At 66.5% G+C, this 21,028-nt stretch overlaps 2 protein-coding genes across 3 annotated transcripts; both read left to right on the top strand.

Moving 5' to 3' along the window:
- Positions 1-454: 454 nt before the first annotated feature.
- LOC111161881 (chromosome unknown C19orf24 homolog) lies at positions 455-2,549 on the top strand. Of its 2 annotated transcripts, XM_022525936.1 has the most exons (3): positions 458-745; positions 1,382-1,498; positions 2,166-2,549. In XM_022525936.1, coding segments are annotated over exons 1-3 (375 nt in total). In that variant the 5' UTR covers positions 458-488; the 3' UTR covers positions 2,167-2,549. The 2 variants fall into 2 exon arrangements, with proteins under 2 accessions (XP_022381643.1, XP_022381644.1); XM_022525935.1 differs by having other exon boundaries at positions 455-745; positions 1,382-2,549.
- A 5,414-nt stretch (positions 2,550-7,963) lies between these two features.
- Positions 7,964-20,492, top strand: LOC111161900 (ephrin A2). The gene is made up of 4 exons (XM_022525969.1): positions 7,964-8,106; positions 17,251-17,564; positions 19,624-19,689; positions 20,284-20,492. The coding sequence occupies exons 1-4, from the start codon at positions 7,964-7,966 to the stop codon at positions 20,403-20,405; spliced, it is 645 nt and encodes a 214-aa protein (XP_022381677.1). The 3' UTR covers positions 20,406-20,492.
- Positions 20,493-21,028: the final 536 nt, after the last annotated feature.

Below are 21,028 nucleotides of genomic sequence, written 5' to 3'. Positions count from 1 at the left end.
TGCCGTGGGCCCTGAGCTGCGCACCTCAGCTCCCAGTGGGGTGGGGAGGGTGATGGCAGGGAGCCCGGAGCCCGGTCAGTGTAGCCTGCGGCCTGTGAGAGCGAGGTGCCCCCACCAGCTGGATCCCCACCCTCTGGCCCGGGGTGAGAACAGCCGCAGGTCCCGGGACCGAGCGCCTGGAGAGCACTGCCCCCCGCGGTGTTGCGGGCCATGGGCTTGGATCCCACTGCGTGCGGGGAGCGCTTCCTCAGGGAGGAGGCGCGGGCGGGCTGGGGGCCGCGGGCCGGGGAACCCGAGGTGCGCGCGCAGCAGGCCGAGCTCAGCGCCCTGCGGGCCCCGCCCAAGAGTACCCGGGGAGCCGCGCGGTGGGGGCGGGTCTCTGCGGGCGTTAGGCCCCGCCCCCGAGGTCCATTGGCTGACGCCGCCGCCGCGCCAATGAATGACAACTGCTTGCGGAGGCGGGGCGCAGCCACCGCTTCCGCCGGGCCATGGGGCCGCGCGTGCCGCTGCCGCCGCTCCTGCTGCTGCTGCTGCTGCTGCCGCCGCGGGCGCTGCTGTACGGAGCCGAGGAGGCCACGCTGTCGCCAACGTCCGCCGTGACGAACGGGAGCCAGCCGGGCTCGCCGCACAACAGCACGTACTCGCGGCCGCCGGGCTCGCCGGGCTCGGCGCTGCTGCGTTCCTTCTACGTGCTCACGGGCCTCAGCGGCCTGGCCGCGCTCTACTTCCTCATCCGGGCGTTCAGGTGCGTGCGCCGCGCGCCGCCCCCGCCGCCCAGCCGCGGCCAGTCGTCGTGCGCCTGGCGCCTCACGTGTCTGCGCCCAGCCCCGCCCCTCGGCGCGGACTGGGGGCGCGCGCTCGTCACGTGGGCGGGGCGGGATGGGCCCCGCCCCTCTGCGGCTGCCTGTGCGGCGGCGCCGCGGGGTGCGCGTCGGTGGTGGACCTCGGCTGCGTCGCCCCCGCGCTGGCCGGCGGGCCGGGTAGGCTGGCGGGGTCCTCCCGGGGCCGTTTGCCCGCGGCGCCGAGCGTGCCCAGAACCCCCGGACAGGCCCTTCCCGGGCTCTGGTGACCGCGGCCCTGGCGGCTCCGACCGCGGCCCCGGCGGCTCCGGCCGCGTCCGCGGAGCCGTGTCCCCTTTCTGCGCGTGGGGGGAGGGCCGGGAGTGGGGCCCTTCCCCAGCCGGGCCTCCGCGAGGACCGTCGGAGCCAGGGAGAGTCCCTGTGGTGGGCGGAGCGCGAGGGGAGCGCGCAGACTAGGCAGCTCCGTGGCGCGGCTTGGAGGGGTCTGGCCGCGGGGTGGGCGCGAAGCAGGACGGGGTGTCAGCACCCAGCCCTGGACGCGCCCGCGCGTGGCCCCCGAGCTTGCCTGGGCCTGCTTGCAGGTTGAAGAAGCCGCAGAGGCGGAGGTATGGCCTGCTGGCCAGCAGCGAAGACCCCGCGGAGACGGCATCGCTGGACAGCGACGAGGAGGTCGTCTTTGAAACGCGGAATCTGAGATGGTAGCGCCGGCCTCCCCTCGAGCGCCAGGGACTCCTGTCGCGGGGCAGCGGGGTGGGCCAGGTCGGAGGGTCAGGGGCTGAGGGCCTCTGAGGCCTCGCTGTGATCCCAGGGCTGGCCTTGCAGCTGCAGGCTGTGTGGCCCCGGAGCAGGGCTCGCCGGCTCCCGGCCTCCGGTAGTCAGCTCTCCAAGGCTGCGGTGCTTGCACCAGTGCTGGCTGTGCTCCAACCTCGAAGGCCCCAGTGTCGGGGCAGAGAAAAAACAGTGGGGCAGCTGCGGAGGGGCTGGGTCAGGGATGGCCTCCGTCGGGCCCCGCCCCGGAGGAGTATCAGGGCCCACTGGGCGCAGAGCCGGCAACCGGTCTGAAGCAGGAGTGAGGGCCTGCCTAACCCCAACCTCGGTGTGCTGGGGTGGGAGGTGCAGGCGTGGAGGCCAAGAGACCAGGAGACTCTTCAGGTTTTTTAGGCCCCAAGGGGAGGCATTGGTGTGATCTGAGATCCCCTGTGGCTGGGGGGCCCCTCCTCCTGAGCTGGGCCATCTGGTAGGGCCCAGCAGCTCATTGTGGTGGACCTTGGTGGGGGAGGGGCCGGACAGGTGCGGGCTCTGCTCATCCCTTGCAGGATGGACCCCAGGCACAGCGGGGTCTCACCCTCTGCTCCTCATCTCCAGACGCTCCTCCGGTCAGGGAGGCGGCATTTCCAGAAGCCCCAGGGAGAGAACAAGAGATGGACCCTGCTCCCAGTGTCTGGTGTGCCCCTCTGACCCTCCTGCCAGCTTTGACACGGACTCTGAGAGCCCGCACGGGTCCTGCCTCGCTCACGCCTCAGCCCGAAGCCGCCTCGGCCCTTCGCCCAGACAGGACTGTGTCGGATGCTGGGTGGAAATCAGAGGCCCCGGAGAACGGCTGGACTGTGACTGGTGCTGCTCCCCCTGCTCCGTGGGGATGGGGCAGCCCCAGCGAACGCTGGGTGGGTGGGCGGGGCGGGATGAGGGACCTGTCTGGGGGCGTTTTCCCGTGGGGCTGGGGACAATAAAAGCCGCCGTGGATGTGTAGCTGCTGCTCTGCTCTGCGCGGGGCCCAACCCTGTGTGACAACGTGCAGGTGGCCGGAGGCTCATCTGTGACCGAGCCGGGCTTCTGTGGACCTGTCCCCAGCTGTCCTGGGGGTCCAGTGAGGAGTCCCCCAGGGTAGACGGCGAGCTGGGGGAGACCTACCTCACCTGCCTGGACAAGGTTCTTCAGGGACGTTGTCTCTGGGCCCAGAGAAAACTCTGTTCAGGTCAAAGCCCTTATTCAAGGGCTCCCTCCTCTGTGCTTGCTGAAGCCGGAGTCCCATTCTCCAGTGTCCTGCCTGGCCGCGCTTGCACCTCTGGCTCATTTGGGGGTGTTCCCCAAGGAGCCCTGGGGCGGTAGTGGGGGGGGGCTGGAGGTTCTGCAGCCTTGGGCCCCTGTGCCTGCCGCACCCTTCCCCAGCGGCCCTGTGGAAGCGTCCCTGCGAGGAGGTTGGTGGGTTTCTCCATGGGCCTCGTTCTCCTTGTGAGCTGCGCTTTCTGGGCAGATTCCGGTTCTGGCCCGACACCCCCCACCCTCTAGGTTTGATGCCGGAGAGGCAGAGAAGAGGGGCTGGCCCGTGGCCACCCAGCCGTGTCTTTGTGAGGCGCTGCCACCAGGTGGCAGCCTTGTGCCATGCAGCCTCTTCCCTGCCGGCCTGCTGGGGGGTGGGGGGGCAGGGGGTGTGTGGCCTGTCTTGCCCTTGAGAGCCTGTGGTGCAGATGGGAAATAGGGCCAGCTGGGGCCTCCGTTTCTCACGCCTTGTCCTGAGCCCCACCTTGTCCGCGGGGGCATGAGCAGAGCCTGCTGCCCGCTCGGGATCTGCCAGCCCCGTGGGCCGTCCACTTCCCAGGGCTGGCTGACCTGCCCCACCGTGCAAAGCCCGGCCCCTGCCTGCTGCCAGCACGCAGAAAAGCAGTCTCCGCCACAGCCAGCTGGTCCCCCCTTCAGCCGGAGTCTCCTGCGATGGTCCCTAGTCTGCTTCCCTCGGCATCTCAGTTGGCCTCCTCCCCACCCCAAGTGGGCTCACATTTCCCCTTTCTTCTCTGGTGGCCAGCTGCTGCCTCCAGGAAGTCCTCCCTGACTGCTCCTCACATCCTTTTCTTTGGGAAGGTCTTGCACGGAGGGTCCCGCGGGAAAGTCCAGCACAGCCAGCGTCCCTGGGCAGCCCGGAGATGTCCCAGCCCCTGCTCCTCTGGCCCTGGCTCTTTCTCCATCTGTTCCCACCACGGGTCTCTGTCTCTATGATTTTGTGCTGGTGCGGCTTCCTCTGACTGTGACTCTCCGCCTGCTTGTCTGTTTCTCTCCTGCGTCGTCTCTTCCCCTCGCTCTTCTTTTCCGTCCGTCCCCGTGTATCAGACCCGCTGGGGCACATTTTTTTTTTAATTTTTTTTAAGAGTTTTATTTATTTATTTGACAGAGATCACGAGCAGGCAGAGAGGCAGGCAGAGAGAGAGGAGGAAGCAGGCTCCCCGCTGAGCAGAGAGCCCTATGCGGGGCTCCATCCCAGGAACCTGAGACCATGACCCGAGCCGAAGGCAGCGGCCTAACCCACCGAGCCACCCAGGCGCCCCCTGGGGCACATTTTTAACAGGCACACAGACGCCATCCCCAGCTCTCCCGTCCTGTGATCTGTGCCCCTTTCCCACAGCTCTGAGCGATTTTTCGAGCTTCAAAAGGCACATTAATTACTCTAATGAGGTCAGGAGAGACCCTGCGCTCTGCCACCCGGAGCTGGGAACACACTGCATGTCCCCCCCAGGCCCGGCCGCCTCATGCCCACCCCAGTTGGGCAGGGTGGGGTGCCCCCGCCAGCTTCCCGGCCCTTACGTCTGTCAGCTGCCGCGTCCCTGCGCACCCACACCCCCGTGTGGGCGCCGAGTGATTGGCGGCCCCCGCCAAGGTTAATGCACTATTAGCAGGAAGTTCTCAGCGGCTAAAAGCCAGGAGAGGGGCCTGTCAGCTGGAGATGAAAGTCCCCGCCCAGGGCCTGCCGGGTCCAGGGCCCATGTGTGCACGTGGATGAGCAGGAGGGGGGGGGCTCCGAACGCCCCTCCACCTCTGGCACGCATGCGCAAGCATGTGGATACACACACCAGTGTTCCTGCACCGGGAGGGAGGGGGTGCACAGATCCACTGCCCAGAGCCCTGGAGGCCCCTCCCGACACCTCAATTCCCCACCACTGTCACCAGCGGCACACACGCTAGGCACGGCCAAGGGCCGGGTTTGGGTCTCGGGCTCCCACGGAGGACAGGACCCGCCCCCAGCCTCAGTTCCCCATCTGGTCGCTCAAGCTCCCGAAGGGACGTCTCACAGCCAGGCTGAACTGGGCTGATGGCCCCTGGCAGGGGTCAAGGCCAGGTGTCTTCCCAGGAGCTGAGGGGCCTCCTCTGCTGGCTCTGGTAGGGTCTCCCTCTGGCCAAGCCGGGGCCACGGACACCCGTTAGAGCCGAGGCGGAGGCAGCTTGGGTCTAATCTGTTCTTTACCGAGAAATTTCTCCAGCATGCCCTTAGCTTTCTCCTGCCACTGCAGGCTTCGCAGGTGTAAGGGCACTGGGTGCTGATCCCAAGGCACGGGGACTCACCCTGTGGGCAGCAGGTGGCGGGAACTGGGGTGGGGGTCAGGGGTGCAGTCCGGGCCTGGCCTGGACAAGACCCTCCCCGAGTCTGGGGCAGACCCCAAGACCTGGTGGACAGGGACGTACCCCATCAGAGACCCTATTCTGGATCTGGGCCGGGGGCTGACAGCCAACCCTGAATGACCTTTGACCTTGCCTGAGCCTTGAACCCAAAACTGACCCCTGTCCCCAGAGGGAACCTGATCTCTGACTCTTCACTCCAGAAGAAGCTTACCCCAGAATGATCCCTGCCCCAGCTGACGTCCCCCCCCGCCACCGCTGGCGGCACCTGGAGGCTGAGATGGCCGCCAGCCCCGGGGTCAGGGCCTCCAGGTGCCCACAGGGGCCCCCGGTAGGACAGGAGTCCCCAGGAGCCACTGTGCCCCCGCCCCCACGTTGCCTGGGGCCAGGCCTTGGAGTGCCCTGCCCTCCCCTTCGCAGGGCCCCTCCTCCAGGAGCTGCCTGCGGGGGCGCAGAGAGGCTGAATGGGGGACGTGCGCCTTTGTTCCTGTCCCTGCTCTGGCTCTGACCTTGAGAGAGAGACAAGAACAGAAGGAAAACAGAGCTTCAGCTCAAATCCGCTCAGACAGCGGCTCTGGCGGTTCTTGCCTTGGTTGCCCCTGCATGCAAATGAGCAGACCCGTCGCGGGGCCTCTGTCAGGCAGTGCCCTCTGCCTGGTGTGCCCTGCCCAGCTCCCCTCGCCCCTGCGGGTCCAAGTCCTGCAGGCTTTGATGGAAGAGACCCCACGCCCAACTGTGAGGTCCCATCAAATCAGAGGACAGAGGGAGCTTCCAGAAGGCCCCTCTTCGTCAAGCAGGACACTGGACTGGGCTGGGCATGCTGCCCCCCACGGGGCTTATGGCCCTACTGCCATACCTGTGCCTGGGGAGGGGTCCCCACTAGGAGCGACCACCCCTGTGCTCTCCGAAGAGCCAGACCCATCAGCCTGGGTGAGGCCGGCCTGTGCTACTGGAGCCCCCGGCCCGCAGTCCGCGCTGTCCACAGGCTGTATTTGAAGGCCCTGCCAGGTGACCCCAAGCCAGTTCTGGCTTCTCTGGGCCTGCTGGGCCTGCCCTGGCCACTGGCTGTGGACAGGTTCCCACCCTGCTCTCTGGAGCCACGGGGCCACCCTGAGACTTGGGTGCCCGTAGTCAGGTAAGAGGATAAACCCAGAAGCCAGAACACCCAGAACAGACCGGCTGAGTTCCCCGGAGCGCAGAGGACTGAGAACCTGCCGGCGGGGGCGGGGGGCAGGGACGGACAGGCCTGGATACATGAGCGGAACCCAAAGGCCAGAGGAAGGGAAGGACTCTGAGAGAGGCCGCAGCCAGAGCACGGGCCGGGACGCACGTTGGGTACAGCAGCGACGCACCGGAGGTACATGGCCGGGATGGGTCCATCCACCTGGCCGAGGTGACGCTTGCTCTGCCAGTCTCCGGACTTGTGGTAACCCCTCACGTGGGAACTTCCAGCTCAAGCGCTCTTGGCTCCTGGACCTTGTACTTCACCGGGCCTGGGCCCGGGAAACAAACCCAGAGCGGTGGGACCCGGCTGGACGCCATGACAGTTTCCAGCCAGCACCTGGGGACAGAGCACCTCGACAGACAGAAAGGCTGTGGCGTGACCAAGGACAGCAGTGGATGGACAGGCCCCCAGTTCCTCACCTGCAGTCAGCTGCCCAGGAGCGATGACTCTGAGTCCCCTGAACAGGCCAGGCACTCTGGGCCTTTGCTTACGCTGTACCCTCTGCCCAAGTACCCTTCCGGGCCTTCCTCCCCCAACGGATTTCGCCTGTGTGTCGCCTTAATCTGCTGCTGGCCTGGTTCCCACACGGGGCTGCTTGGCGCCCACCCTGAACGGTGCGGTTAGACTGTGTCCGGCCTTATTATTTGCCCGGCACCCTTAGGAGCTGAAGCAGGGACTCGGGTTCCATTTCCCAGAAGAGGAAACGGAGGCCAAGAGAGGATGAGTGATGGTCCTGGAGTCCCCCAGGGAGGCAGTAGCTTTGGTGGTCCAGGACTTTGGACTTCGGGGGAGCAGGGAGGCAGGGAGTTAGCTCAGCCTAGTTCAGGATGTGGGGTCTGGGTTTAATGATCGAGGGGAGATGGGTGAATCCTCCCTGGGCCTCCTGCCCCTTGCCAGCCGTCAGGCTCTGCAGACTGCCTTGGTGGCCCGATTGACAGGAACTCGGGGACCCTCGGCCAGGTCCTAGTGAGAGTGATCATGGGGAGGGGGGTGGCACGAGGCGGGCACACTCCGAGTCCGAGTCCGGTGTCTCCGGGGCAGGACCCCGGCGAGGCTGGGGCGGGGGCGGGGCGGGGCGGAGGGGTTGGTATGCCCGCAGCAGGCAGCCCCACCCGGGACCGGCCCGGCACGGTTCGGCCAGGCTGGCGGGCGCGCTGGAGGCAGGAGCCCCCGCACCTCCCACCCCGGCGCTCAGACCCCCGCGTGGCCGGGGCGCGGCAGGAGGGGGCGCCCGCGGCCCTCCCGGCGCTCGGGCGGGACAAAGGCCGGAGCCCCGGCCCCTCCCCAGCGGCTGCGGCGGCGGCGGCGGCCCGCGCTGCGAGAGTCCGCGGCCGGGGCCGGCGCCCGGGGCGACCCCGGCGCGTCGCCCGCCGCCGCCTGCCTTCTCGGCGCCCGAGGTCGCGCGCGCCCGGGCGAGGGCGGCCGCGGATCTCCAAGCGCCGGCGCGCCCTCCTCCCGCCCGCCCCGCGCCCGCCCGCTCGGCGGCGGCGGAGGAGGCGGAGACGGCTGGCAGGCGGCGGCCAGGCGAGCGCGGGGCGGCCGGACCGGGGCCATGGCGCCCGCGCAGCGCCCGCTGCTGCCCCTGCTGCTGCTGCTCCTCCCGCTGCCGCCGCCGCCGCCCTTCGCGCGCGCCGAGGACGCCGCCCGCGCCAACTCGGACCGCTACGCTGTCTACTGGAACCGCAGCAACCCCAGGTGAGCGCGGCCGCGCGCGGGGAGGCGGCGCCGGCGCCCCGGGCCCCCCGACCCCCGCCCGACCCTCCCGCCGCCCGGGCCGGGCCTCCCCGCCCCGACTCGGGGCGGCCCCCCGCGCGCTCCGCCTCGGGAGTGGGGGCGCCGGGTCCCGCGCGCCAGCCCCGAGGGAGTTCCGGCGCCCGGGAGTTCGGGGGACTCCCGCTCCTCGTGCATCCCCCACCCCACCCCCCGCGCGCCCCACCGGACGCCCTGCACGCCCCGAGCGCCGCCGGCCCCGGAGTTGGGGGGCACCCCCCCTCGGGCACCCTCAGGAGCTGCTCAGCCCCGAGTTCCTTCCCCGGACTTGGGGGTCCCCCATCCTGGGGCCTCTCCGGGGGGCCCCTGCCGGCGTCATAGTTGGAGGAGATCCCCGGGGAACCTTGTCGCTGAACTGTGCCACATGGGGCACCGTGGCCCCCAGGGCAAGGGGGCCGTGGGTACGTCCTGCAGTGGGTCCCCACGTGAACTTGGGGAAGTTAATGTATTCCTCCCCGCCAGCCCCTAACTGCCTTCACTCCAGGGGGTCCCTGGTCCCAACTTTGTAGAGATGGGGAGACTGAGGCTGATGGGGTTCCGGGCCGCAGTCTGGGGGTCCGACCCAGCAGCATCCTCTCCCGTCTGCCTGGTGCTGGTGGGGAACCCGAGGCACAGAGTGGCTCAGTGGCTGGCTCAAGGTCACGGTGAGGGGAGCCAAGCTGGGGTGGGGACCCAGGTGACCTCGTGTCCAGCCTGCTGTGGCTGGCTGAGGTGTCCTGCCTGCCTGCACATCCCCCTCGGTGTCCAGTGCTAAGTGCAGTTTGGGGGGCAGCAGAAGTCCCTGGCAGTCGGGGTGGGAAAAGTTTGCTGGTGACTGACCATGTCCTGAACATCTGCTGAAGCCTCTGGGCCATCTCTGGCTCTCGGAGGCTGAGTGCACTGGGGGTCCCATGGGAGATGGGCTTGGAGCTCCTACGGCTTTGGGGTCAGCCCCAGCACTCCTGGCTACACTGTGTTCCCATGACTGGCTGGGCTGCACATAGGAGCCAGGGAGGCCAGCCTCCCTGCTTCCTGTCCCTGGGTCACTGGTCACTTTCCCCCTGCTCCGAGTGCCGGCAGACACCCTCCAGAGCCCACTGTCCCCTGCCATCCCGGTCCCGTCCCCTGGCGTTCTCCATCCTCAGGCAGAAAGTTGCATAAAGGGCTGTCTTTGAGGCAGACCCTGGGACAAGGGTAGCCAGTGTCCTGCCGTGGGGGGCAGGGAGCGCACCCAGACACCCCCTCAGTTGTCCAGCTGTGGGGTTGGGCCCCGGGGCAGAGGGCAGAGACCCTGGGCTGCAGAGGGACAGCCAGGCCGCCATGGAGCGGGTTCCCTGAGCCGCCTGCCCCGCCAGTTACATGTGGGTTTGATTAAGGCTCTTCACTGCGGCTGAGCGGGGGAGCCCAGTGGGCAGGGGGGGACCCCAGCGGGCAGGGCTTCCCCGGCCCAAGTTTTCGGTTTCAGCTTTGGAATCTCCGTCCCAGGCATAGCCTGTCCTTTGTTCTAGCAAACACCAAACACATGAGGAGCCTCAGATGGGGACGGAAGGGAGTGTTCGGGGCTGCCCGCTGCCCCACCTGCCACAGGGCTACGGGCAGGATCCCAGCGGGGGGTTGGAGGCCACCCCTGGAGCCTGGCTCTGCCCGGCCGCTCGGACACCGTCTGTGGTGAACCTGACAGCCCCCACTCCGACCGGCTGACCGAAGGCCTCGGTGGTCTAGGGACCCCCCAGGAGGAGGCTTGCCATCTGGGGGTGGCTGGCCTGGAACCCGTGGCCAGTGACAGGGTGTGTGCCGGACACAGGAGGAGGGGTGGTGTTGGGCCTCGGGTCCGAGGGCGCCCGGAATGGAGATTTCCCGAAGGCACAAGTCCCAGGGACATGGCCCAGAGCAGAGGTACAGGGTCAGCGAGCAGGGCCTGCAGCAGGAGGTGGCCCCACGGGTAGGGACGCGAGACACAGGCCTGGCTGGGTTGCCAGCAGCTGTGGCAGGTAGAGGTGGGGAAACGCAAGGCCAGGGTGGGGGAGCCGTGCCTGAGTGGGAGAGGGGCACACACAAAGGGCGGGCAAGGAAGGGGGTCAGAATGAGGGCTGAGCACACTGGAGTGGGGGTTGGGCGGTCAGTGGAGGAGCCAGAGGAACGGGTGTGCTCAGAGGGGAGCGGGCGCAGCCAGGCACGGGCAGTGCTGTGGGGAGGCCGGCCATTCTCGCCCGCCTGAGCCTCGCACCCGCACCAAGGTACAGGGATGCGGCTCCGTGTCCCAAACGACATTCTCCCGCCGTGCGCGGCGCGTTCCCTGCGCTCACGCGGCAGCAGACGGCCCCCCGCACCCCGCGGACGGCTGTGGTAGGGTGGGGCCCTGCGGTCCAGCCGGTCACCAGGCCCCGGCACCCCCCTGGGTTGGCCGTCCAGCCGTCTGTCCGGCCGGCCCCTCCTGGTCGCCCCTGGGCTGGCCGCTGGGTGTCGGGGCCAGGGGTCCCGGGCCAGCCGCCCTCCCTTGGGGCAGGTGTGCCACGCCGGGAAGCTTCCGTGCGCCTTCTGGTCTCGGGCCGCGTGTCTGGGTGTAGGTGCGGGTTTTCGTCCAGGACATGCCAGGGTCCCAGGGGCGCAGGAGGGGCAGGTCTGCGTGTGCGGCAGGGTGACGCATGTGCTCCGTGTGCACGGCGCCTGGCTCCGGCGTGTTTGCACGCGTGTCTGTGTGTGGGATGTGTGTGGTGTCTGGGGGCACGTGGATCTCTTGCGGGGCCGTGGGGGGCGCACACATGTGTCTGGTGTGGCTGGGCGTGGAGCACACATGTCTGCACATGTGTGTCTGTGTGCGCGGCCTGGCCTGGCCGTCCCGGAGCCTCCATGGAGGGGTCTGACCGTCCACACCGATGGCGCGGCTTGCTGTCCCCGCGGAGGCCCCGCTGTCCCGCTGGAGCTGGCTGTGTCCTCCCCAGGGTGGGTGTGCGTCGGTCCTGGGGGGCCCCAGGCTGCCTGTGCTTCGAGGGGCCTGGGAGGCCCAGGGCCGGCGTCGTGCAGGGCGCCCCCCACCCCCAAGAGGCCCCACCTGACGGAGACCGGCCTCCCGAGAGGCCACGGGGCTGGGGGTGGGGGCTCGAGCCCACCCTCCCCGGGCAGGTCGGGCACACTGAGGGCTGCGTGTGCCTCTGAGTGGGGTCGGGGTGCTTCTGCGACAGGGGGCTGCGGACAGGAGCATGGTGACTGGAGAAGCGTCTTCTCTGGGGTGCAGGTGCCGGGTGTCCCTGGGCCCCCGGCCCTGCAGCCTCACCCGGGCCTCCAGGGAGGAACGGCTTCCACCGGCTGTTGCTGTGGTTTGCCGTGGGAGGGTTTTCTGTTTCGTTCGAGAGAGGTTAGCGTGCCTGGCGTCCAGGGCTTGGCGAGCGGGGCCCCGTGGGGCTGGGGGTGCCGTGGGGAACCCCGGGAAGCCAGAGGCAGGCGGGGCTGCTGGGAGCCTCCCGTCTCCTCTGTGGAGTGGGGCGGGCCGGTGCGGCACGCAGCCCGCGGGCACAGAGCCCAGGGGCTGGGCTGGCCAGGGCTGTGACCCCGGGGGCTCAGAGGGAAACCCAGGCAGCTCCTGCCGGCCAAACGCGGGGGCCTCTGGGGCTCGGCCCCGCATTCGCAGTGATAGCGACTGCGGCCCTGAGAGCGGGTGAGGAGCAGGGAAGCGGGACGGGGTCCGCCAGGGGGTCTGCTAAGGGGTCGGCGATGGGGTCTGCGGAGAGGTCGGCAGCGGGGTCCTCGGTGGGGTCTGCGACTGGGTCCGCGGTGGGGCAGCCTGCACTGCGACGCCCCCACCTGCGGGGGACGGGCGAGGGGTCCTCTGTGTCCCCGGCCTCCGTCCCCCCCAATGGTAGACCGCCGTGGGCAGCATCCGCGTGCAGATGAAGAATGAGGCTCGTGGCCGAGGCCCCAGGATACGCTGTATGTGCAGCAGCCTGGGGCCTCGTCTGCCTGGGGGCGCCGACCCAGGCCCCCCAGCAGACGTCCCTGCGGGGTCCTCAGGACCATGGCCGGAGCTGGCTCTCGGGACAGCAGGTGCACTAAGGCAGTCTGGGAGGCCGAGTCTCTGAGGCCCCATCCCACAACCCCTAAGCTGGACCCGTGTTTTCCCCGTGACACCCCCCACGCCCCTTCCCCCTCCTTAGGCAGCGGGGACACAGCCAGCCTTGCCCCGTGGTGTGGCTTTGGGGGGATTTTCTCTTCTGGAGCTGGATCCAAAGCAAGGCTTGGCCGGGTCTCCTGCCCCTCGATGCCAGCTGCTGTGCCAGTGGAAGGGCAGAGCCACCTTCCTGCCCCCACACAGCCGAAAGGCAGGTGCGTCTCGGCACAGACAGCTGGCGGGGTCTTCACCTTGGCCAGACTTTGAACTCTGGCAGGCCAGCCCTGGCCGGGGTCTCACCCCGAGGCCTGCACTCTTGTCCCACAGGGCAGAGGGCTCAGCCGCCGTGCCTCGGTCTTCCAGCTGGACCTGGGGACCATGGCTTCGAGGGGTTCCGTCCACCACGTGAGCCTGGTTGTCCCCTCAGCTGCCCCCCCCCCGCCGCAGCCCTGCACCCTGTGTGACCTGCCCACCCCGTTATGCACCGGTGGGGAGGTACTCATCCATGGCCCCGTCGGATGACCCCCTTCCTAGAGACAGGCGTGTCTGGAGCATCCTGGGGGGCAGGGGTGTCGGAGACCGGCTCCCCCCCCCCGCCCCCCCGTCTTGTGAGCACCTGCCTCATTGTTCTACCTCTCGATTTGGGTTGTCTGGGCACACGGGAGGCCATACTCAGCCTTTCCTGGGCTGACCCTGCGTTCCCTTGCGGCCCCAGTCTCTCGGAGGCCCCGCCCAGCGCCCCAGCGCTAGGAGGAAGGCGGCCAGGTCTCAGACGGGGGAGGTGTCTTTCTACCCTCGGAAAGCTAGGGGTGGGTGCCGAGGTCTTGGGGGCCCCCGCTGAGAGTCGGGAGAGGGGCTGGCCCTGCCCCAGCCTGGGCCTCGGCCCTGCTGCCCACTCAGGGCACCCCTTGCTGGGGTCTCGACACAGGCGTCTGTCGGCCCCTTCGCTGGCAGCTGCGACTGGGCTCAGACCAGGGAGACAGTCCCGCGTGCAGCAGGGGTGCACAGCACCTTGCCGTCCTGCCCGCCTCACCCCTGCCTCAATTTCTGGTCTGGGGAGGCGGTGCAGCTCTCCCTGCCCCGCTCCCATTTTGGGTGAGACTCCTAATTAGTTGCTTTGCTATTAGTGTCTAATGACTTGACAATGGCCCGATTGAAACTAATTAGCTGCAGGCCTGCGGTTGGCAGGGTGGGGGGGTGGGCAGGGTTGTGCCCACCAGGGGCTGGGAGGGCTGCCTGGAGGAGTGCACAGCGCCGGTGGAGCCGGCAGGCTGAGCAGGAGCGGGTGAAGGTGTGGCAGGGGAGGGGTTGGTGTAGGTCTGAAAGCCTCAGGAGCCCTCTGTCTGGGAACCCATCCCGCGGCAGTCATTAACCCGTTAGTGAGAACTGCTGTCTCGACCGGCTGTTCCCACGGAGCACTTGCCCATCATGCTTCTGCACTAATGGAGAAAATGAAAGCTTTGTCTTGCTCCCACTGGCTTGGTTTTGGGGTTGGGCCCCTCCCCCGCTCAGGCGCCACCCTGAGCAGGGGCCAGGCGCCCGCCCCTGGTTTGCCCGCCGACTTGGAACCCGGAATGCCAACGCAGCAAGGCCATCGCTATTTTAGAGCCGGGGGGGGGTTGCGGGATGGAAACAAATGGTCCACTTAGGCAGCCAGAGGCTGGGTGGGGGTGGTTCTGGGACCCACCTACCTGGGGTCCTCGCCCACTGGGTCTGCTTCCTATGACTCCAGCCCCTCAAAAACCTTGAGCCTCAGGCCTTCGTTTGGTCAGCGAACATGTGTCAAGATGCTGTGTACAGGGCCTGTGCTGGCACGGAGGGGAGGGGTGGAGGAGGAGGCTGACCCCCATGGCCCAGGAGGGCAGACCGCAGACTGCGTGACGGTAAAAAGTGTGATGACGTTGAAATGGGATATGTGATGAGGTGGAAGGCGCAGGCAGTGGGGACAGCGTGTGCAAAGGTCCTGGGGTCAGGACAGGGCCAGCTGGAAGGCGGGTGTGGCTAGAAGGGCGTGAGCTGGGAGCAATCACAGGGCAACCAGGGTGGGAACGGTGGGGCCTTTGGACCTCGTGACCTGGGAGGACTGTGGGTTTATTCTGAGCAATGCTGAGCTGTGAGCCAGTGGATCACAGGGTCTGATTTACATTCGGAAGAGCGAGCCCTGGATTTTGGGAGGCCGGGGTCCCGGCCTGCCTGCTGGGGCCCATGCATCCAGCCTCTGAACCAGCCAAGCAGCCTCGGCTTCGGACGTTTTTTGGAAGATGAAATGGGAGAGGGGAAGGACGTTGGTCCAGTGCAGGGAGGAAGGCAGACATTGTGGGAGAAGCACGGGCAGGGGCGGAGTGGGGAGAGCTGCTGAGGCTTGGGCAGCCCTGCCTCCTGAGAAGGGCCCCACGGAGAGCTAAGCTGTCCTCTCCAGGCTGAGTGTGTAATCCCTGCCTGATGCCAGGGAGGAGAGGGGAAACTGAGGCCCAGAGGGGGCCAGGGCCAGGACGGCAGCACAGCAGCTCGGCCCTACACGCCCTACCGGGCATCCCCCCTAACTGTGGTTTCTGTGTCTCCACTTCCCCTGCGGGGCTGGGCACTGGCAGTCCCACCAGGCGCTTGGCCCTTGTTGACTGGCGGATCGGTGGGGCTTCCGGTGGGCTGGGAAGGAGCAACAGAGAGGCCTGAAAAAGCCTGATGGGGCTTCTGCATGGGTCTTGCCCAAGCAACTGGAGAACAGACCCAGCCCACAAGACAGCCGTGCTTGACCGGCTGAGGGCAGTCCTCCCTGGCCCTGCCCCGGGCCCACCCTGCCCCGGCCTGACCCTGACCCAGGGCGGCTCCACCTCTGCAGGGTCCACAGTGGACATGCCTGGGGTTCCCCCATCAGTCTCAAAGACTGTCCCCACTGCACAGAGTTGGAAACTGAGGCTTCTGAGAAGGAACCACAAGGCCTAGCTGGGTGCTGGCTTGTGCCTGATCAGAACTCTGCTGACCCCACCAGACCCCACTTCCCGAGTCTCCCTGCTCTTTGCCCTGAGTCTGTAAACGCCAGCCCACCTCTGGCGGGGGGGAGCTGAGCTCCCCATTGCTGGACATCCCCAGGAGCACGGAAGGGGTTGGTGACGAGCCTGCTCCCTCCGACGCTCTGACCAGGAATTCTTGGAGCCCCCATCTCAGCCACAGACTTGAAATCACTATGAGACGCTTGTGCAGACTGGGAAACTGAGGCACAAGCGAGCAAGGTCTCCTGCTCGCCTCACTCCCACCGCTGGAGCCCTAGGAGCCCTCTCCCTCGACCGGTGCAGTCTCAGGGACCGCAGGTCTTCTGATAATCCAGCCACCCCCCCAGTCAGCATGCCCGGCATGGGGGCCACACCGCTGCTCCCCCGTCCCCCCGCACTGGGGCGGTTGGCACGGCAGAGCTGGAGTCCAAGCCACCAGGCCGTCCCTGCCGTGGACCTCACTGGGGCTCAGCGTCCAAGCCTGTGCGGAGAGGGAGAAGGGGCAGCCCGGGAGCCTGCGCCCCAACCCTCCCCTGCTTGGGCCTTTTATGTGATAATCTCCTCCCCGGAGGCCCCCTTGTCCCACCTCACATGACAGGGACCCAGGGGACCACAGCAGGGAGATCTAAGGGCTCCTGGCACTCTAGCCTGAGGCAGTGATGGTGTGGGGGGGCTTCCTGTTCCTCTCTCAGCTGACCGGCTCCCGGGAGGAGGGCCTCCCCAAGGAAGGGGTGCAGGCTGCATGACGGTGGGGGGACCTCCAGGGCAAAGGTTGGGAAGTAGGGCTGAGGGGCAGAGGTGTCAGGGGTGGGGGAAGCCGCTGCTATGACCAAGAGGCCGGAGGGGACAGTGGCCAAATTCTAGGGGCTCTGGAGGGAGGATCTTGGACTTGCTAGGGTCACAGGGACTGAAGGAGTTGGGGCTGGGGGTCCAACCCAGAGCACATCTGAGCTGGGAGGGGGCTTCCTTCACAGGGCACTGAGGCTAGGAGAGGGGTCAGAACTAGCCCCCTGGGGCCCAGAACACCCAGCCTGTGTCCCCACAGCCCCCTGTACCTTCTTCTTTTTCTTGTTCTTTTTTCTTATTTATTTTCTTATTTATTTATATTATTTATTTATTTATATTTATTTATTTATTTATATTATTTCTTATTTATTTATTTATTTATTTATCACAAGTAGGCAGAGAGGCAGGCAGAGAGAGGAAGAAGCAGGCTTCCCGCCGAGCAGAGAGCCTGATGTGAGGCTCGATCCCAGGTCCCTGGGACCATGACCTGAGCCAAAGGCAGAGGCTTTAACCCACTGAGCCACCCAGGCGCCCCTTCTTCTTTTTTAAAGATTTTATATTTATTGGACAGACAGAGATCACAAGTAGGCAAAGAGGCAGGCGCGGGGCGGGGTGGGGGGGAAGCAGGCTCCCTGCTGAGCCCCCCATGTAGGGCTCGATCCCAGGACCCCGAGATCATGACCTGAGCCGAAGGCAGAGGCTTCACCCGCTGAGCCACCCAGGCGCCCCCACCCGGGACCTTCTTGGCAGCCAGATCTGCAGAGGGAAAGCTGAGGGGGCTGCCTGCGGGGGGCAGTGGGGGGAGCTTCCTGGAGGAGGGGCGTGGGGTCAGGCGATAGCGTTTTTCCGGAGACGGATTTCGTGACGGGAAGGAGCTCGCGCCAGCGCCGCTTGCCACAGACGGCCCGGATGCCCGGCGGTGGGGGGCGGGGACGGGAGCGGGTCCAGCGGCGCCGCACCGGCTCGGCGGCCTGCGGTTACCCAGCAGGCCCGGCGGCCGCCCCTCCCCCCCAAGCAGGTGGGCGGGAGGCCAGGGCGAGCCCGGACCCCAGGGCGCCCGCGGCGGCCTGGGGGTGGGGGGTGGGCACGTGGGCTCGAGCCCTGGGACTTCTCCCCGCGCCCCCGGCCCCCCACACCCCTCGCACTGACCCGGCCCCCCTCCGGCCCCCTCCCCCGACCGGCCCCGCCGCGCGGACCGCGGGGCCGCAGGTTCCACGCGGGCGCGGCGGACGACGGCGGCGGCTACACGGTGGAGGTGAGCATCAACGACTACCTGGACATCTACTGCCCGCACTACGGGGCGCCGCTGCCGCCGGCCGAGCGCATGGAGCACTACGTGCTGTACATGGTCAACGGCGAGGGCCACGCGTCCTGCGACCACCGGCAGCGCGGCTTCAAGCGCTGGGAGTGCAACCGGCCGGCGGCGCCCGGGGGGCCGCTCAAGTTCTCGGAGAAGTTCCAGCTCTTCACGCCCTTCTCGCTGGGCTTCGAGTTCCGGCCGGGCCACGAGTACTACTACATCTGTGAGTGCGCTGGGGTGCGGGGGCGGGGTACTGAGTCGGTGCCGGGGCGGGTGTGGGGGGGTGGGGGTGGAGGGCGTGGAGCGTGCGCCCGCGTGCTGGAGGCAGAGGCCCCTCCCAGGGAGATGGGGTCTGGGCTGGACTGTCCCCTTGGGGCCCTCCTCCCACCCTGGCCTTTGTCTCCCTGGGCTCAAGCTCTTGAATGGTATCCTTCCAGCAAGCCCCAGAGGCTTGTCAAGGGTCCCCATTTTGCAGATGGGGAAACAGGCTCAGAGGGGCCTTGAGAGTCCAAACCCACAGCTTCCCTTCTGGGACCTCAGTCTCTGGACCAGGCCACCATGGGTTTGTCCAATCCTGAGACCAGGGGTGCTCCCCACCATTGCAGTGAGGAGGGACGCAGGCACGGGGAACCTGGTGGGGCAGGGAAGCATGGTCAAAGCCAGTGAGAGGACAGAGCCCATGTTCTGCCCGACCGCCTGGCTTGGGCAGATATTTCCCAGGTGCCCCCCAGCTTCCCCCCGCCACCCAGTCTCCCCCATCTGGCCCACCTGGCCCAAGATTCCCCAAGGACCTTGGGAGCTGCTTTTCAAGGCTTGGGACCCTCAGGCACACACAGCCCCACTGGGGCACAGGGTGGGCTGCCCCTGGCTCTGCTGCCCATGGGGGTGGTCCCAGGGGGCCCCTGTGTGCTTCCCCATAAAGTCCCCGTGGCAGGGCGCGGGGAGGCGGGAACACAGCAGAGCTGGGCCTGGGTTTGGGTCCAGATCGTGCTGTGTTCTTCTCCATGAACCTCAGCCAGGATCCTGGGGCCTGGGCGTCACGCCCCACCAACATGGGGGCCTCCGGGTGCCCACCTTGTCACCCGGCTGATGCCTCTGGGCAGCACTGAAGCACCACGGTGTTGTGGGGGTCCCCATTGCTCAGCATCTTGGGGCCTCTGGGGAGCCAGGAGGGGAGCCAGGCTGTGGGCAGAGGCCGCCCCTCGCCGCCCTGGTTCCCGCTGCGTCAAATTAAACTGTACAAACCTCATTCTTCCTTGCTGGTCTATTTGGATATTTTCCTTTTAATTCAAGGAAAAAGTGGGTGGAGGAAGGGGGAAGAAGGTGTTTAAATTAAGTCCTCATAATATAAGAAAAATTACATTTTTCTTTCCAGGACGGGAGTTTCATAAAGATAATTATTGTAATCATTCGTTCTATCTCTGTGACGAATGTTATTTTTATTACGTGCTTTTTAATCTTCATCTCCCAGCACAAGCGGCTTCTAGGGGGAAGGGCGGAGGAGGCAGCCACCAGGAGGCCTGGCTGTCTGTGTGCGTGAACAGACTTCCCATGTGTGAACCCCACTGGCCCTCACTGGCCTTTGGGCCTCCTTCCCCCTCCCTGTCCTGGGCCCCAAGTCCCCCTCTGTTGTGACTCTGCTGATGCCGCGTACTACCCCCGTCCCCTGCAGGGTACTCTCATGTGGGCCAAGAAGCAGGGAGCAAAAATGGGATGTTAGGCACAAGGCCCGACCATGCTTCTGCCTCCGCGTGACCTCCAGCAGTGTGGGTCCCTCTCAGGGGGAGGTGGGAGTGCAGCCTCTGTCCCAGGGGTTACTGGCTTCTGCTGGCTCCCACATAGAGGCCATCATTTCCAAAGCACGTACAGTGTGACAGATGAGGCCCAGATAGGGGGTGACTTGCCCACGGGCACCAGAGAACAGGTATCTGATCCCAGATCAATCATTGGGTTATACTGATTTTTTTTTTGCTGACCCGTTCAAAACAAACACATTTTTGTTCATCACCTTTCCCTGTGCTGCCGTGGGGTGAGATGGAACCAGACAGACACCTCCATTCTCTGGGGTCCAGGTTCAGCAAAGGGAGGGGCAGGGGGAGTGCGCAGGAGGACTTCTGGGAAACAGAGAGCGTCCTGTCTGGGGCTTTGATGTATGGTCAGGAGTTTTACGGGGGGGTGCCTCCCATAGCCTTGGGGGGGTGGGTTGAGCTGCCAGTGTGGGAAATGAGACATGGCCCCAGGAGGTCCCCTACTCCACCAATCCCCGTCTCCCTCTCTTCCAGCTGCCACGCCTCCCAATGCTGTGGACCGGCCCTGCCTGAGGCTGAAGGTTTATGTCCGGCCGACTAGTAAGTCCTCAGGGCACTGTGCAGGGTTCAGTCCCCCACCGTTGTGTCCCGAACCCACAGAACCCACTCTGTGGTCAGCAGGGCCAGAGTGCTTGGAGCACAGCCCTGGGAGTCCCATGACCTCAGCGATGGCTGCGCCAGCCTCTGCCCAAGCCTCAGTTTCCCCATCTGTAAATGAGGACAGCGTTTCAGACCCTCAGGAGTACAGGTCAGGACCTGGCCCTGTGCTGAGGCCAGAGCCCTGTTCCCCCAAGAGTGAGCATCAGCGGAGTTTCCTGAGATAGATCTAAAGGGCCCATGTCCTGAACTCTTGAACCATCAGAGCCACATCCAAAGAGGAGGGGGTCTCCACAGTCCCTCGTGATGTCCCCCAGGTGCCGGACACCCATGATTTGGCACCTGCTGTTTGCTGTGCTCTGCCCAGTGAAGACGGTCAGAAGTGCCCCAGCCGGGGTGGGGGGGCGGGCGCAGCTGAGGCTGATCAGCCCTGGTGTGGGGGTGCGGCCGGTTGGGGGCGGTGCAGCTGGTTAGGGAGGGGGGGTGGGGGGGCGGGGCCACCTGATGACCCACTTGTCTGCCTCCTTGTCCCTCCAGATGAGACCCTGTACGAGGCCCCTGAGCCCATCTTCACCAGCAACAACTCCTGCAGCGGCTTGGGGAGCTGCCGGCTCGTCCTTGGCGCGGTGCCCGTTCTGTGGACCCTCCTGGGCTCCTAGTCCCGGCCCGCCTGGACGGCCCTGCCTAGAGACCAGAGAAAGACTCCGATTCTCCCACGACTGGTGCTGCCCCTGCCAGGCTGGGGGGCTGTCCGCCACCCCACGACCAGCCCTGCGGGGTGTGTGGCTAAAGACCCCGAGGCCCGAGAGGCCCGGAAGCTGGCCGGTGCCTGGCCAGGCGGGCTCTTCTAGAGTCCTGGAGAAGCCAAGAACCTCTCAGCAGTGCTTTTCTTTTATGGTGAAATCCGAAAGACTTGAGTTTTTAATTTAATTTATTCCTTGCTGTTGCCGCTGACTTTGGGAAGGAAACAGTGGACGGGGGTTGGGGTGGTCCCTGGCCCCCTGGGGCACAGGTCTGGAGACCCCTGGTCTGGTCACTCCATCTGTTGGGTCCGGACTGGAGCCCACCCTGGACCACCCTCGAGCCCTGGAACAGGCCGGTCTGAGACCGAAGGGGTGAGTGGCGACCGCCGGCAGGCCCTGGTCCAGGAATCAGACCCGCCTCAGACCCCCGTCCCCTGCCCCACCCTCCTCGCTCCTGGTGACCCCTGCCCAGAGTGGAAATCTGGGATGTGCCACTGGGGGCCTCTTCAGAGTCACAGCCTCTGAGGCTTAGAACCGCT

The sequence above is a fragment of the Enhydra lutris genome, unplaced genomic scaffold (assembly GCF_002288905.1).
Source record: "Enhydra lutris kenyoni isolate GAN:26980312 unplaced genomic scaffold, ASM228890v2 scaffoldscaffold86, whole genome shotgun sequence".
In the NCBI taxonomy this organism is placed as follows: Eukaryota; Metazoa; Chordata; class Mammalia; order Carnivora; family Mustelidae; genus Enhydra; species Enhydra lutris.
The sequence above is the reverse complement of the archived record's forward strand: the minus strand, read 5'-3'. Positions and strand labels throughout refer to the sequence as shown.

What these genes read in the sequence shown, in the direction of transcription:
- LOC111161881 (XM_022525935.1), top strand. Translation starts at nt 489, where the DNA reads ATGGGGCCGCGCGTGCCGCTGCCGCCGCTCCTGCTGCTGCTGCTGCTG. An exon ending in TTCCTCATCCGGGCGTTCAG is followed by an intron (nt 746 to 1,381) that starts GTGCGTGCGCCG and finishes GCCTGCTTGCAG; the next exon opens with GTTGAAGAAGCCGCAGAGGC.
- LOC111161900 (XM_022525969.1), top strand. Translation starts at nt 7,964, where the DNA reads ATGGCGCCCGCGCAGCGCCCGCTGCTGCCCCTGCTGCTGCTGCTCCTC. An exon ending in TGGAACCGCAGCAACCCCAG is followed by an intron (nt 8,107 to 17,250) that starts GTGAGCGCGGCC and finishes GCGGGGCCGCAG; the next exon opens with GTTCCACGCGGGCGCGGCGG. An exon ending in CCACGAGTACTACTACATCT is followed by an intron (nt 17,565 to 19,623) that starts GTGAGTGCGCTG and finishes CCTCTCTTCCAG; the next exon opens with CTGCCACGCCTCCCAATGCT.